Source organism: Aedes albopictus, chromosome 3 (genome assembly GCF_035046485.1).
Source record: "Aedes albopictus strain Foshan chromosome 3, AalbF5, whole genome shotgun sequence".
NCBI classification, from domain to species: Eukaryota; Metazoa; Arthropoda; class Insecta; order Diptera; family Culicidae; genus Aedes; species Aedes albopictus.
The window spans coordinates 169,705,706-169,723,734 of NC_085138.1; the positions used below are offsets into that span (position 1 = coordinate 169,705,706).

An 18,029-nucleotide genomic window follows, 5' to 3' on the forward strand; every position below is an offset into this window, starting at 1 on the left:
GCTGCCGCTGCCGTCAATTGTTATCTACTCCGCTACCGGTGAAATGTGCTTCGGCGCACATGTGGATTTGAAACCCCTCAATCTCCCCTGATACCCTCTGAAACCTCTTGTAACCCACTATAGACACCTGAAACGCATTGAAACGACTCTGATAATTCCTCAAGTGAAGGTTTTGGTGTACACCTTTACTTGTTTCAATATCGTGCATTAACCAAAATAACGGTCGAAATATCAAATGAATCCTCCTTCCCATTCTTAAAACGAGAAAGGTCAAACCTACATACACTAATATGGGCTTCTGGCCGGTGTAGATAAAATAAGCTGATATTTAGAACTACACAGATCAAAAGAAAATTTTTGATTGAATCGCATGTATTATGCTTTTGCTTGAAATCCGAAGCGGAAATTGGGGTTTCACCCACTTTTACAGGGGATGGCCAAAATGTTTGGGATAGGCAACTTTTTTTCACCCACAAAAAAATTCAACATGCTGTAACTTTTCATACAGTGCATCAAAAAATCTCATATTTTGACTGTTTGTCAACCTACTATATGTGCATCATTGGTACAAATTTGGGCTCGATTGATTCATATTTCGCAAAGTTAGAACCGTTCGGGTAAAACACTATTTTTTAGACAACTCATTTTTGAGCTGTCATATCTCGGAAACCAGTGAACCGAATTGAATGAATTTTTTAACGTTTATCAACAATATATTGATACTTTATACGACGCTATAAAATGTAATATTTTCTTACGATGAATTAAGTTATACTGGGTTGAAATTTTTACCCATATAAAGTAAAATAAGTCAAATTTACAATACCACACAAAAATTATTAAATGTGTTCTTCCTTCAATCTAAATAGGCTCTAATATAAATGATAAGAGTTAATTTGAGAACAGAAGTGGAAAATCTTTGGATATCAACACGAAAATTTATTGACATTGATGTAAAAAAAAATACATTTTTTTGAGAAAAATCCAAAAAGTGTCAATCCATGATAACTTTTTTCAACGTTCAAAAAGTACCTATGTTTTAATAGTTTTTGAAGCATTTACATATTGTTAGTGCACGTTCAAAATTTCATTCAATTCGGTTCACTGGTTTCCGAGATATGACAGCCCAAAAATGAGTTGTCTAAAAAATAGTGTTTTACCCGAACGGTTCTAACTTTGCGAAATATTAATCAATCGAGCCCAAATTTGTACCAATGATGCACATATAGTAGGTTGACAAACAGTCAAAATTTGAGATTTTGTGATGCGCTCTATGAAAAGTTATAGCATGTTGAACTTTTTTGTGGGAGAAAAAAAAGTTGCCTATCCCAAACATTTTGGCCATCCCCTGTATGTGTCGCAACTGGATTCGGATGAGTCCATATTGTAACTCTTGATAAGCTGGATGATGCGCAATGCCAACAACCATCGGTTCAAATGTAATTTGCATCTGTAACTTCGCGAGTCACACGAGCCGCGATTTCGATTTGGTGCTGCGGAGATAATAATTCAAAATCAATTTAAATCATCTTGATAGTGGTGTAGACGTAGAGTATGGTGGGGCAAAAGTTCGACCCTAGTTGAAAATTGTTTTTTTTTTTTTCAAGAAATCGAAGCAGATACAAATAAATGAATACTGTGTGGTGATTCTATGAGCTAAAATTTTGCTGAACAAAGTTACGCCAAATGTCTTTTCAATTTTGAGTTACAACACCTTTTGTATGTGTGTGTCTAATTTGAACTCTTGCCCCACCACTGCGACAAAAGTTCGAATTTAGTGTTTGTGGTATTTCGTTAACCGTAGCACACTATTTCGACACATTGGTAATTGGAATAGGTACCTAAAACCAATTAATATTTGATGTTGGAACTGGAATACACTTGAAAATTCGATCTGGATTTTATCCAAAACAAGGTTTAAATTTACTTCACCAAAAATTAGTAGTTTTCCGCCAAATTACAATTTTTACAAATTACAAATATTACAATTTTTTGATCAAAAACCAACATTTTGTCATAACTTTTCGAAATATTGATCAATTTTCATAATTTTTGGAGTGGAACTCTCTTATTCAAAAAGACTTCGAACAACCTTGACACCCGAAAGATATAATTTGAATTAAGCTTAAAAACTTCAAAAGAAACTCTTGCCCCACTCGAACATTTGCCGCACTTTACTCTATAAACTAATCTCAATTATACTTTAAATTCCCTGTATCCGTCTACTGTCTTCAATTTCCCCCATGGCCCGGTAGATAAAAAACAAACGCAAAGTGTCACAGCAAAGGACGTAAAACACGTGTCAACTGCCATCCATTTGCAGGACCGACATCCACGGCAAAGTCAGAAGTGAACACCGATAGTCTACCAGCCATAGATTTATCGATATGGTAATTGGATACGAATCCCTCAACGGTCGCACAGGTTTTCCAATTGAGTGTTCATTGGGGCGTGGAGTGTTACTCCAAGGATATCTATTTTGTCTTACGATGTACGGGAATCCACTTCAATGCTTCCGTTTCGCTGGAGTATTGCTATATTAAAAAACAGTAATGATAGACTAACAAATTCAGTCATGCAATCAATCATCCCAGTTGTTATTTGCCATAGACGTACTAAACCACCATATAGCACAGTGTAGTACTGCAGTGTCAGAATTTCAGTGTACCCGTATCGTTCTTCTTCATGGCTTGGTAGAACACGATTAATAACTTCCGGTCATGAAATGTCTCCACGCAGCTCCCAATAGTGTTGCTAGAATTCGGTGTTATCAGCTGGAAAGAAAATGTGATGCCATTGTTTTCAAATTTCGTTGTCACAGAACGATGAACCCAACACTCACTCGGCGAGACCTCAACTACGGCATATGCATTAGTCAACGCGCAGGGCTGATTCATCATGGTTCGGTAACTTTTTTCCAGCTGTAGCGAACACCACCGACGACCAGACGGCATAATCTTCACCGACCCGTATTGATATGCTGGTATCGGCGGGTATCGGTATGCTACCGTAAAGTGGTTTACCAGAGAGAGAGGAAAAAAAACGAGCCACTTTGCTGACTGCGCGCTTTTTTCCTCTCGTTGCGAACAGCGAGCTCAACCAGCAATTCCTTTGCAAACTCCCCTGCGGGAGATAAGAAACAATAACCATCATCATCATAGTGGGCAACGTTTGGCTGATATCAAAGACAAAAACACATGTGCTGCCACGATAAGGCCGCGTGAGTACGAATTGCGTGTTGAAACATACATATTTCCATATCAGAGGCATTTGTTCTTCAGCTTGCTTGTGGCGTATTGAAAAAAAAAATGAGTGCTAAATATAGACTATTAGCACTAGGGATGACGTAACTGAAAGCATGGTAATTTGCGCCATAAGTACAAGCGAAAGTAACAGCTTATCTTAAGGCGAAACTGGATCCATTTCCTCACTTTTTGGTTTTTGATTTTTCATAAAATAACGAAGCAATATTTTCAAAATCGGTTTTCGGGCACATATAGAGTATGGATCAAGGTATCTCCTGAATTTTTTTCAGATGGAAAATGTTTTTAGAACGAAAAACATTTTTCACCTGGAAAAAAATCAGGAGATACCTTGATCCATACTCTATATGTGCACGAAAACCGATTTTGAAAATATTGCTTCGTTATTTTATGAAAAATCAAAAACCAAAAAAATGAGGAAATGCTTCCAGTTTCCAGTTTAATACCCTTGTGCAGTTATTTTTCTAACTGAAAAGTTAAGACTTCATCTTCATAGCTTGCTAACTCCAACACAAGGTTAAAAGTCTTGCAGGATGTTTTTTACCAATTGAATTTATTTGTCTAATAACTAGGAAATGACAATCAGTCTGGTCCCTGTGTAATCTAACCGCCAACAGCTATCTGAAGAATTTCTCAAAATAAGAAAACACTAACCCTAATTTCACACTTTTTTCTCCGTCTTCAAATTCCAGGCACATTCCCCGCTTGTAGCAGCTCTTCGTCGCATTGCACCGAGTCAATTACAGGTCATTAATCGCTGCTCCCCTCGCAAGTAGCAGCAAACGAACGGTACACCAGTTTCTAGTGGCTGGTACCAGCGGATCATGTTTCACTCGACTGCAGCGGCCGCGTACTCCGACATGACAGCAGCTGCGGTAGCGACGGGTAATTCCGGGTCCTATCACCAAACGGCCTCGGCAGCCGCGGCAGCAGCTGCAGCCGCCAACGCACCGGTCTACGTTCCCTCGAATCGGGCACTGGGCCACTCGCAGTACGGACACGCGGCAAACTTCCCGACGCAGAATGGGTGGCCCACGGATGGATTCGGTATGTGGGGTTTATTTAACGACAATCTAACGGAATTTATGCTGAAATGCGGGGACTTCCTTGGCTAAGCCATGCGACACGTGGCTGTGGTTAAAATTATTAGTTTTGTAATTTTTTTTTTTTTTTTTTTTTTTTTTTTTTTTTTTTTTTTTTTTTTTTTTTGTTTTTTTTTTTAATACAAAAATTTTACAGTTATGTATAGCGAACATTCTAACCAGGAGGTAGGGTATGTGTCCATATTTGTATTAGACCTACATTCTACATAGACATGCTCTTGGAGTACAACGTGCTGGGATTTCACACAGCATTTCTATAGGAGTTACATCGATTATTCCTCTAGCTAGGTGTTCCACTGGGATATCCTGCAGGAGCGTTGGGAAATTTTAAATCGATGTTCGCAACAATGATGTTTCTATTTCGAATAGGGTATCGCGCCACTTGGGCGGTGGCTTCTATATTCGTCTGTTTTCCATTATAACTCAGTCAATTTTGAACAAATTGACTTGAAATGTTGTACACGGGTAGATACTATACCTATCTCACCACATTCCAAAAGTTGTGTCAATTGGTTCAAGTTTGACTGAGTTATAGTGGAAAACAGACGAATATAGAAGCCACCGCCCAAGTGGCGCGATTCCCTAATCGATTTTATGAATCGATGTTGAAGCTCTACAAAATTTATCGAATCAATTTTTCACATTCGATTTTTTTTTCGATTCAAAAATATCTAATTTCCATTTTTCTTCAGAATGCATTGTTTCACCGTTACATGATTGTTCGACTCAGAGCCGTAAAATCATTGGCGTAGTTAGGATTTTCTTCATGAGGGGGGTCAGGGGGGAAGGGGCTGACTTGAGATGACCTTTAAGCGGTATGGGCGCCCGATATGTGAATATGCAAACAGGCACTGCAGTTTTGAGGAATCTAAATGACTGTAATTACGAAAAAATAATGATGCACTACAAATGCATCTTAAAATATAAAATATTGTAGTGGAACACTATAAATGCGTATTAAACTAGAACATCACACTTGGACACATACAACACAGAACTTAAATTTTGCCCTGATACCCTAGTGGATAACAATTTCCGATGTCAGGATGACGAGGTTTCATTAATGTTGTTGGTCAATCATGTAATCGTATTTTCTCTGGCAGCTTGCCTTTTGTTCGCAGCATCAATTGCTTTAATAGCTTGATTTTCTTCCAGAAATTTCTCATCCCAAGGGGCATCCTGATTCGGGTTTCATCACTAGAGTTCTATAACTTGAAGTCTGTGCCAGGGAAAGGTTTACATCTCTAGTACTTAAACAAGGCCCGCAATGGCCTGAATGTTGGCAATCGAAATAGGATTTCGGGCCTCTATTCTGCCAGAACCCTATAAATGTGCATTAATGGGAATATTAACAAGTTAAAATAGCACATTTAGTCTAGTCTAGTCTAGTCTACACATACACAGCCATTCATTGAAAGAATCCTGGAAAATGATACAGGGGATAGACAAAATGATCGGGACAGGCAAAATTTTCACTTTCCAAAAAATGTTCAACTAGCTGTAACTTATCGAAAAGTGCATCAAATATTCTCAAATTTTTACTGTAAGTTCCTCAACTAGTTGTGTATCAATGGACAAAATTTGGAAAAGATCGGACAATTCTTCACGAAGTTGTAAAATGTTTTGAAAATGGTAAAATTATCCTATAGCCAACTTTGAGCTATTATATCTCCGGATTCAATGAACCGAATGCAATGAAATTTTGTCCATTTATGACTTGTATAATGAGCTATGAAAAACCATTGACTTAACTTAATATTCTTAACACGGAAGAAAGTTATAACGATTAGATCATTTTTCTAAAAAAACACCAAATTATCCAAAACATCAACATCGTTTCAAAATTCAAGATGCAAATTATAGTTCATTTAGTTTCCCTCTAATTGACTTATATATAAATGCGTTTTGAAGGAAAGTAACAACATAGACGCCAATAAATTGAAAAAGTAATGGGATGCATATTATAAATAGACCAATTTACTAAAAAATCGTGAAAAAAATAAAATCGCTATAATTTTTTCGCTTGTTCAAAATTTCAAATTAAGTTAAATGTTTTTAAGAGTTCATTATATAAGTCATGAATGGTCAAAATTTCATTGCAATCGGTTCATTGAATCCGGAGATATAACAGCTCAAAGTTAGCTATCGAATAATTTTATCTTTTTCAAAAATCTTTCTAACTTCGTGAAGAATTGTCCGATCTTTTCCAATTTTTTTCCACTGATACACAACTAGTTGAAGAACTTACAGTAAAAATTTGAGAATATTTGATGCACTTTTCGATAAGTTACAGCTAGTTGAACATTTTTTGGAAAGTGAAAATTTTGCCTGTCCCGATCATTTTGTCTATCCCCTGTAGAATCGACTACATCTACCATTTTTCTTGTCATTATTAATGCTTGCCGTACATCGAAAATGCATTACAAACATTAAAGCGGCCAGGCCTACTGTGCAGCGTTATTGATTATACAATAAAACCATTAAGCGGGGACATCTCGTACCAACCGCTCAGTTTTGTATAGAAAGCTAACTACGTGTACTCCCGCTAACTACGCTAACTACGTGTACTCCCTATTACGACGGCATTCTACACAGTTGCAATTAAAACTCTTTGACCACCGATATCCGAGGGTGGAAGAGAATGTTATCACTGGATAATGCACATTTTCTCATCAATTTCAAATTTTACATAATCTTCACACGCATACAGATTCCACCAAAACTACGGCAAACATACTCAAATCTATATCGGAAGGCGTAGCACCAACAGCGGAATCAAATTTTCATACGCCGATTCAAGCGAAAAAAAAAAACGCGACGAAACGCCTCTGTCAAACCACGCGACCGTTCGCAGCCACGGCTTGCTGCGATCACTCTTAACAAGTTAAAATAGCATATTTGAGACAAAAATAAAACTTGTAATACTGTTAAAGCTTTGTTTCTAGTTTCGTAAACCATATGAGTATGAGCAATTCCTCCAGGAATTTTTCCTTAGCTTGCTGCAGTGATTCCATCTTGAATTTATCCAGAGATCCCTTTGAGAATTCATCCAGAGATTCGACCAGACAGTTTTTTTGGGATTTTGACCTGGGATATCTTTAAAGATTCCCCAAGTGATGGTTCATAAGCTGTTTTGAAGGTTTCTTTTGAGAATTTCTCCAAAAATCCTTCAAGGATTTTCCCTGGGATTCCTACAGAAATTCTTCCAGGAATCCGCTAAGAAAGTTCTCCTGAGATTCCCTAAGGAATTCCTCATGGGATTGCTTCCGGGATTCATCATGGGGTTTCTTCACAAATTTCTCCAAAATTCCTCGAGGGATTCACCTGGAAATTCCTTCTGTGATTCTTTCGGAAACAACTTCCAGGATTTTTTTTTTTTTTGAATCTGCCTCCGAGAGCTCTTGTTAGGATTCCTTCAGGAATCCCTCCTGGAATTCTTCCAGAAACTTCTCCAGGAATTGATCTAACAATTTCTCCAGGAACTGTTTAGAGACCCAGTCAACCAGTGATCGTATAAGATGTTGCACAGGATGTTAAAGTGGAGGCGATATGCGTACAATTTACATGCGCTTAAATGGAGGCATGCACGCATATGGCCTCCAGTTTATCATCCAATACAACCTCTTATACGATTAATGGTTGTCTGGGGATTTCCTTAAGAATTCCTCTAGGAATTGCTTTCAAGCTTCATCCAGGGATTTCTTCAGAACTCTTTCAGGGATTGCTCCAAAAGTTCCTCTGCTGCTTACTCTTTTCAGGATTTCCTCTGGAATTTCAGCGATATCTTCAGTACTATCTTCTGGGATTTCTTCAGAAACTCCTCCTGGGATTCCTCCAAGAATTCCACAAGGGATTCCTCCAGAAATTCCTCCAAGATTCCTCTGGGAATTCTTGCAAGGATTTCTCTAAAAGTTCATAGGATTCGTCCGGGAATTCCTCTAGCAAGTTCTCTAGTGATTCCTCAAGAAATTCTTCCTGAAAGTTTCACCATACTATACATTGCATGGTGAATAGACTGGGTTAAAGTCGATTTTTTGAAACAAAGCTTTTTCGATTCCTTTTGGCGTCCAAAACAACTGTGCAAAATTTGGGAGCGATTGACTGCGTCCTCGTATTCCGCAATGCGATTGAAATTTGTATTGAATTTAGTATGGAAAAACGTGCTTTTTGCGTTTTTCTCCTAAATTGATTTTTTTTGTCTAAAACGATCTAACTAACGACGTTGAAGTATAGCCTAGGTCTAGGATATGCCGAAAAACTTTGCCGCAGACCGCAAAGTAATCCGACAGATGTGAAAAAAGTTATAACGTACAGATTACCCGGTGGTGCTTAACATTTAACATGTGAAGGAATAACATCAATAATATAATCTTAATTTTTGGCCTAAGTTACCAAGCTAATAACTTTTTTCACAAGCGTCGCATCACTTTGCGGTCTTCGACAAAGCTTTTCGGCATATCCTAGGCTGTACTTTAACGTAATTAGTTACATGGTATTAGACAAAGGAATTCAACTAATGAATAAAATGCAAAAAAAGTACGTTTTCCCATACTAACTTCCATACAAATTTCAATCGCAATGCGGAATACGGGGAGGCACCCAATCGCTTCCAAATTTTGCGCAGTTGTTTTGGCCGCCAATACAGATTGAAAAAGCTTTGTTCCGAGTTGAAGCGATCAAATTTAAAGTTTCTCCATACAACGTTGACCCACTCTAATGGTGAATCCCTGAAGGATTTCCTTGAAGTACTACAGGAGCACTTTTGGGAGGAATTCCTGGAGGAATCATGTGTGTTCAATTTATGCTTAAAGAATTAATTTTTGACAAGTTCTAGTGTAGTAATGACTTTTAAAGTTCGAAAATAGTCGGAAAACTGACTGAAATTTTGACCAGTTACTTCTTTTAGGATGCCAATCAAAATATGGTGGTGGACTTGAGAATCAGAGAACATTTTTGAAAAAGTGGAGAGTCCTAAACAAGAATTCCTCAAGGAATTTCTCTAGAGATTCCTCCAGGAACTCCTACAAGCATGTCTCCAAAAATTTCTCCAGGGGTTTCTCAGGGCACTCTTTCAGGAATTCCTCTTGGGATTGCTCTAAGCCTCCAGGAATACCTCCACAATACCTATGGCAATTTCTCCAAAAAATCCTCATGAATTCCTTCAGAAATTTACCCAGGAATTCCTCCCGGAGTTTGTCTAAAAGTTCCTTCAGGCATTCCTCGTCAGGTTCCTCCAGAAATTGCTTCAGGGATTCTTCCAGCGATTTTTTTCAAAAAGTTCTTCAGAAGTTCTTCCAAGAATTTTTCCAAAAATGTTTCTATAGACCCGAGCAGAAGAGAATAACAACAGCATAACAAAGTGCGTTATTTTGGCAAAATAACTGCATAATGGAATTAGTAATTTTCATGTTATTAACATAACATTTTGAGTTATAAACTTGTCTGTCATAAGCGGCAAAATAACAAGTCACATAACAAAAATTTGTTCCTGAAAAATCAATTTAATAACATGTTTTGTAAGTGGCAATAACAACTTAATAACAGTGAATTTGGGAAATATTTCAATAACAAATTTTGATATTAAAGAGTTATTGATAACATTCCGAAAGCAAAATTAGGGTAAAAACTAACTTTTTTTTACTCATTTTTGGGTAATTATTTTAAGTGTGTTATTCTATTTTTAGAAAATAATAGGTCACATAAAAAAAATTTCGAATTCATTATAAAACTTACAAACATGGACGGGATTTGAACCTCCGATCCTGCCATCGTAAATTTTCAGTCGCCTTTACCAATGAGGCTATTACAGCACTTGGAGTGAGGGACGATAGAAGCTTTACTGGTTCTACGTATTGCCAGTTTCCCTATTCCCCCATTTCATGTTTGCCAGTCGCAGGACAAAAATAGACAGAGATTTGAATGCAAGATCAAACAATGAACCTCTCTCTCTTACCAACAGCGCTATCGCGGTGCGCAGACATGTGCACTGTAACACTAATAACAGTGGTGGCGTCGGTGGCGTTCGCATGGCCCGTCGTCGGCTGTTTCGGAACAAAGAGAACGATGAAAAAGTTGCTAGTCGACTATTTATGATTGAGCTTCGTCATGGGGTGCATTTTGGCGGCGACAAAGATTCTTTCCAGACGGAGATGATTTTTTTTTATTTTTTGTTTTGTTCGCGTTGTGAGAACGGCGATTATACACGTACCTACGTGAGCGAAGGTAAAAGGTAATTATATCATATGCCGATATGATTACTTCTGCAGATGCTGTTTAGTTTTATTCTGTTTTAGATTATTTTTAGTAATGAAAAAAGATATTTATAACATAATGTCAAACGATATATGATCGAATAATAATAGATCGAAAGAAAAAAGTTATAATAGACAAATGCAATCATCAATTGAGCAGAATTGCCTGTATAGTTGACGTTTTTATTGATTAGAATTATTTAGTAGGTACCATATTTGCTATCTCCACTCTCACTAACATTCATTACTTCGTAATACATAGTCTGTTCGGTACTTTTTGACGTTATAATTAGAGGTTAGAATAGCAGTACTGTTAAAATGACATATAAATTCAACTAAGTTTACTCAATTTTGAGAAAAAAACTCATTTGCAGATGTATCACTTTTTGAAGCTAAAATTTTACTTAACCTATAAGAATTGGGAATCGTAGAAAAAGTCCCGTAACGGGACTGGGATATTGAAAGAAGGAAATTAATACAAAGATAAACATATCAATAGCTATGATGCTATATTTACCCAAAACTCAAATTATAGCAATGAGTAAAATAAAAAATATAGGATTTTTCAAAACACCATCGTTCTTCTTCTTCTTCATGCACCATCAAATCACCAATAGCATATCTGCCCAGCCTAGGCCCAAAGTATTGACTTCAAAGTAATCATTACGAAGCATAAATGTCAATTTCTTGATTTTGCTTTGGCTGACCAAGCCAAGGTTGACCGTAGCATTTTCATAATTCAAATCTCAATTTGTTCATCGAGCACATGTTCTGTTGTGCTGCACGTGGATGTCAAAGCGTTTTCAACAGTGTAATTACGAAGCATGTTTCACGAGAGACCATATCTTTTCAATACGCTAACTCCAACAACGCCGATATTAGAATAGAGGAGCTTAGAAGCAAAGGGGTGTAAGTTACAAAAACCCACTTTCGAGTAAATGAGCTTTGAAGTTTTTCACCAGTTTTTCATCCCATTAAAAATGTATGGAGTTTCAATATCAACCCAATTTTCTCTGATTTACTGTAATTTTTCTAATCATAAAAATAATCTTTAAAAAGTTCTTGTGAGCTTGAAATCTGAAGATTTTTTGATATGTTCAGCTCAAACTCGACAAAACGGCCACTTACACCTCTTTGCATCTGGGCCCCTCAATAGCATAAGGATATGTTCCAGAAAATTTGGACTTTTGGGAATACCGCGTAACCCAATCGTTCTATTCGCATAACCAATCAATAAAAAAAAAGATTTCTTATTCAAACGAGTCGAAGTTCACTTAAATCGGTTCAAAGTTGAAAAATATGAGTAATTTTCTGTTTTGAGGGTAGCCGGATACGCTTCCGGCATTCTACGCAATGAAAAACAAGCAAAACTGCAACCCCTCAACAGCAACTGAATGTTTTTTTTTTTTAATTTTTCAATTACTTAGAATAAAGCTGTTTCCTTATAAGCATTTTCTGATCTTTTACCTGCTATCCATCGACCTTTTGCTGTACAAGCTATGAAAAAAACGAATACTTAATCAAATTTCTCATTTTTTGTAATATAGCTAAAAATTAAAATTATTTCATATTCTGATATAATTATGTTATTTTTGCAACTGATTATTTTGTTCAGTTGCAAAAATAACAAAGTTATAACAGAGTTTGTTCTGATTTATTTGTAACAAAACTAGTTACAAAAGATTATAATATATTTTGTTATAATTTAGTTTGAAAAAGTTTGAAACAGTCCATGTCATAACAAAATTATAACATAATTTGTTAGTTATATCACATTAAGATATAATTATGATATATTCTTGTTATGTTCATCTAGTCGGGTATGGCCTCCACTATTCATGTACCTATCTTTCAAATAGGTAGATCCGACTTCATCCTCTGGAACGACAGGGAAAACATGTGAAATACAAAATATTTCTGAAAAATCCCATTCAAAACCATCTACAATTTTGGATTCAGCTGTCTGTATTAGCTTCGTTCAAACAAGTTTACTCCATTAGTTTGACATTTTTATCATTGAAATTCACATGTCAAAGGCGGAATCTGGAACGTCCCTTTGAAAACCTTAAAAACCTTCAATATCATCTGCTATATTCTCGTTTAGATGTATGCAGGGTACTGCGCCACTTGGGCAGTGGCTGGTATTTTGGGTACTTTTCAGCTACAACTCAGTCAATTTCATAAATTTAGCAAAACCTCGCGCCGCCCAGCAAGGACTTTGTTTTGTACACATTACAGCACCTCCATGTCACGTAATATACCACACCTCTTATCAAATGTGATACCGTAAGCGTACCATACTTTGCGCACATAGGGCCTAACTTTGCGCACTTTTCAAAAAATCGTTAAACAGTTTTTCTGGTGCATTATGCAAACTTTTTCCCACGGAATACTAGCTAGTGATATGGGGCATGCACTTTGTCTCAGTTTGGATGTAATGATAAATGGAAGAGGAAGACAATTTGATGAGTGAATATGCAGTTGCTTTCCCTCAAATGCTGTAAATAACGTTGTAGAATGACGTAGGTTTTGTTTCAAAATTTGTTTTAGTTTAGATAGCAATACCATAAAGTATTTGTGCACTCTCAATAATACAATAATAACCAAACTTGTTCCACAACAGAATGTAATATTGAAATGTTATTTAAGGGCTGCATACCAATTGCTTGGTCATAACAAAATAAGATTGTCCAACAAAACATGTTATGGAAACGTAATGCCTTGATAATTCAATAATAACAAAACAAGATATAAAAACAGGTTTTGTGATTTCGTAGTTATTAATTTGATATTCCCCTCTGCTCGGGGAGAAATACACTCAAAATAATGTATAACTTTTGATTGCGTTCACAAAAATAGCTGATTTTTTAACCAGAAATAGCATGTTATGTGTAGTTAATGCCCTAAAAATTTCATCAAAATCGGTTCAGTATTGGCGCAAATATTGTCGATACAATAAAATGTGATTTTGGAAATTTTGGGCTTCCATTTCAAAAATTGTTTAGGGTGTTCTGCCAGTTAACCCAGAATGTCCACTCGAAGATCCTCTGTGAACACCTGTAGGGCTTCCTCCGCTAATATCCAGAAAATGTAATAGTTGATCCACCGTGAATCTGTCCAGCAAATACATCGTGAATTGATCCAATATATTCAATAGGAACTCCTCTAAGACTTCCACCGAGAATTCCTGTAGAAGGTTCCACCAGTGAGGAGTTACAGTAAGAACCTCTCTAGAACTTCCAGTAGGGATTTGTCTAGGAGTTCCTGAGAGAATTTCTCTAGGAGTTGCACCAATTATTATTTCTCGAAGTTTAATCGGGAAGCCCGGCCAGAGTTTTACCGGGAATTCTTGTACAAATTCTTCTTGAAATTCCACCGAAAATCTTCTCAGAAATTCCTCTTAGAGTTATAAGGAAAATTTCCTCAAATATTCCTCGAATTACTTCTCTATGTGTTCCACAGGAAAATTCTGTAAGAGTTCCATCGCAAATTTCCTCTGGAAGATTCACTTTTAATCCTTAGAGAAGTTCTGTCAGGAATTCCTTTGAAAGTTTAATTTACTGGAGATTCTTCTCGAAGTTCTAACGTATAATCATGTGGGAGTTCCACTAGAAATTCCCAACAGGAGTACCACCGAGAACACTTGTGGGAGTTCTGCTGGAAATTCTCTTCAAAGTACCTTTGGAAAATCTTTTATAGAGTTATAGCAGCTCCACCAGAAATTTCAACGATTATTCCAATATTTAGAAGTTGCTTTGGAAAACATTGTATGAGTTGCACACAGATTTTTTTTAGAAGTATCACCAGTAATTACATTAGGAGTTCCACCGTAACTTCCCGCAGTATTTCCATCAATAAATTTTCTACAACTACTGTTCTAATATTTCCGCAGAAAAAATAGCGGAAAGTCTTCAAGGAGTTCCATTGGAAAATTCTATATAAAATAAAAATATTTTTTGAAGCAATCAAAAGGTAAATTGATCGATTAACATCTATATTAACGACTCATGCAAAATATTTCGTTTTACCAAATAAAATTTGAAAGATTTAAGCATTTTATGTAAACTTGCATGCAACTTTTGGAGGGTCACTTGTATTGGAAATATCGTACCTCACGGTGTCTTTTTAGTATAACTATATAAAAAAAAATTCGGCATGTCTCAAAATTGGACAGAAGCAAGTTTGGACTTTTCCCTTTCATTTGCGACTATGACCAAAATAAACTGTCGGGGGGTCTAGAGCAACTTTTTTTGTTTTGAAGTTTTTTTTTCATTCAAATTAACGTTAATTTAGCCAAGATACGAAAAAAATGCAGTGTGAATATTGCGACATTTGCACCCATTTAGACTCGGCCGAAATTCATTATCATCACAGTCGAATTTCGCACACGACTTCGCAGCGGCTGGCATGCACAAGTTCGGTTGAGTTCAATACAGGGGCGTCGCATGCACAACAGGTAAACAAAATAATTTTAATCAGTGTGAAATTTTGCTGGGAAATGATGATTCAGTGGATTCTCAAATTATCACAGTAGTCTAAACATTAATGAGAAACCCAATATCTTAATTATTATAGTCGCACCACCAAATCGAAGTCGTCGCATGAAGCACATGCGAAGATGCAGCTGCGAAGTAAATTTGAATCTAGTTTTTCTGTTGCGCATCATTAAGCTAATTAAGAGCTACAATATGCACTAATCCAAATTGAGTTGCGACATTTCTAAGTAGGTAAAAAAACAATTTTCGCACGTTCGGTCACTTCGGATTCCGACCAAAAGCATAATAAATTAGGATGTTATATTAGCTATTATAATGACTAAGCCTTCTTAAGGTGGTAGTAGAACGAAGCCACGACAAAATTTCATGAGCACATACCTAGCGAACCGAATGGTCAGTCACGCTGAAAAGTTGATCAATTAGTTTATAAGGTAACACATGATGAATTGGACATTTTTTGAAAATTGATTTTTGAAAATTTTGAACTGGAACTTTGGAACGTCAAAACGCAGTAGGCTGGATAGAGTTTACCAGTGATAGCTAGCATAATTGTTGTTGTTTCGTTGGTTTATATAAACAATCGTCTCATAAATCTGTTGGAAAGCAATTTCTTCGAACCTAACCTGTAATCGCGCTGCTTAAAGATGACGCCTCCTAGAACTCACGAGAAAAATCGAAGCAATGTTTGTGTTTTGTATCTCAAGAAATCAAATTTAAGACAAATATCCGAAAAAAGCAGTGCTCTTGGTAAAAAATCGGTTTCTGCCGAACATTGACGTAAGAAGCGGGTATTACCCGAAGCAAATTTGCTGTCGTTGCTCATTTGCTATAAATGAAAATCAAAACGTGGAAGTCCACAAGTACAAAAACGTTCAACGTGTATCTACAAGGAGTGGAATGTTGTGTAAATGTGACGTGTGTGTGGCTGCTCGTGTGACCTTGACTCAGTTCGGCAGCTATCAGATCAACAACTCTAAGAAATGTGGGAGGCCTTCGGTGTCAGAGAATTCAAAAAAGGTACGAACAGCAAAACTTTGTACGATTTGTTATTCCGAACTTTCCAAGGGCAAAAGGCATTCGTGTACTCGAGTTGGGAGGCAGCAAAACCTCCAGCAAATGGTAACAGGCGATTCACGGTCCGGCGATTCAGTAATGCTGCGTATTTGAAGGAGAACCGTGATTTAGATGGAACTATTGTATTAGCAAACATAAGAAGACATCCGTCGCACTGGGTCACGGGTTCTGCAGTTACACGCAGTACGAAAGTTTTATCCATGGATGATATGTTTCTTATCAAAAACATATGCGATTTGAGTACCAGAAAAACCTTGGACTAAGTAGTGCTCTCCGGGGTATGGATATCGAGGTTCCCTCGAATTTACCCCAACAAATAACAAACGCGAACCAGATGCTTAAAGAATTTTTTTTTTCATTACTCGCATTTCTTTCGATTTGGAGAAAGAGAAGAAGAATCCGCAAGCATGTGCGTCAACGAAACCGGCAGTTTATTGTATCGGTGTCAAGGCGTTAATACAGTTTATTCTGAAGGTGCGATCGTTGTATCTAGCAGACGTATTCTTCAAGATAAGAGCGGATGGTGGTGGAGGATCATTCAAAATCACGTTGTCTATCATCGAAAAAAAATCATAGAAATGAAAAAATAGGAGAGGAAACAGTAAATCGAAGTTATCCCAAGAGTGCATGATTCCAAGAACGCTTGGGTTAATCAGAACCAATTACAAAAAATGGGAAGATGATGGTGCCGACGACAAACGAGCAAAGAATTTTTATAATTGTGTTCAATACCCTTTGCTATGTGGGTCACCCGATCAAACAACAGTGATGCTGTGTCCACCTCCCGTGCTCCATATCGTTCTTGGGATAATAAATGCAGTCTATAAGGCGGTTGAGACTGCCGATCCAGCAACTGCTGAGCAGTGGGTAAAAGCCAGTTTTTGTCAACGACACAGCAAATATGGATTCACTGGCAGACATTGCCACAAACTACTGGACAAAAGAACCATGTTGGAATTTAATGGGCCGCTCGGAATGTTCCGATCTGTAAGAATGTATTAAAATTTCTCATACTATAACTGTAACTAATTATATATTTTGTATAGGTACTCGACAGTTTCACTGCCGTTTTCAAGGCTTGCCTACAAGAAAAACTTGAAGTTGGCTACCAAGACTCACTTGAAGAATTTACAGCACACTGGATCTAGGCGAAACTTCCGAACAGTTCCAAGTTCCACATCCTGCGATTCCATGTTCCAGAATTTTGTAATTCCGTTGGATCAGGATTAGGACGATATGGCGAACAGGCTAGTGAGACCGTTCATTTTGATTTTGATCTTGGGACAAGTTAAAAGTTCCAGAGTCATCAGAGCACTACGACGATCACTTGCTTCGTTCAGTTGTTTTGTATAACAGTAACCATTTGTAAAGACATACACAATTAATTCTTCAACATATCCGTTTGAATTCTAATAACAAATATTTATGCGTTATATCATACCTTTTATCTTAGTAGCACTACTTTTCTTTATGTACCAAATCTGTACAAGGGCGTAGCCAGGGGGGGCAGGGGGGGCCGTGCCCCCCCCCTGACCGAGCAACTATATTCTAACTTAACCGAAAAACCGATGATCAGAGCTGTTTTTGACTAGTAAAAATAAAATTCTCCTGCATCCTCGTATTTTTTTTTTAATGTATGCAGGAATTCCTTCGGAAATTCTTGAAGGAATATCTTCGAAAATTCCTGAGGGTATTACTTCGGAAATACCTGGAGGAATTCCTTTGGAAATTCCTGAAGGAATTCCTTTGGAAATTCCTGAAGGAATTCCATCCAAAATTCCTGCAGGAATCCTTTCGCAAATTCCTTCGGAAATTCCTGAAGAAATTCCTTCGAAAATTCCT

General features: G+C 37.1%; 1 protein-coding gene across 3 annotated transcripts in view; it reads left to right on the plus strand.

Annotated features, from left to right (window-relative positions):
• LOC134292063 (GATA-binding factor A) overlaps nt 1-18,029 on the plus strand; it is a 223,808-nt gene that overhangs the window by 176,964 nt on the left and 28,815 nt on the right. For all 3 annotated transcript variants that reach the window (XM_062860771.1, XM_062860772.1, XM_062860770.1), the window contains exon 3: nt 3,956-4,310. In XM_062860771.1, coding sequence (XP_062716755.1) covers nt 4,088-4,310 — 223 coding nt within the window. In that variant the 5' untranslated portion in view covers nt 3,956-4,087. The remainder of the gene's footprint in view (nt 1-3,955; nt 4,311-18,029) is intronic.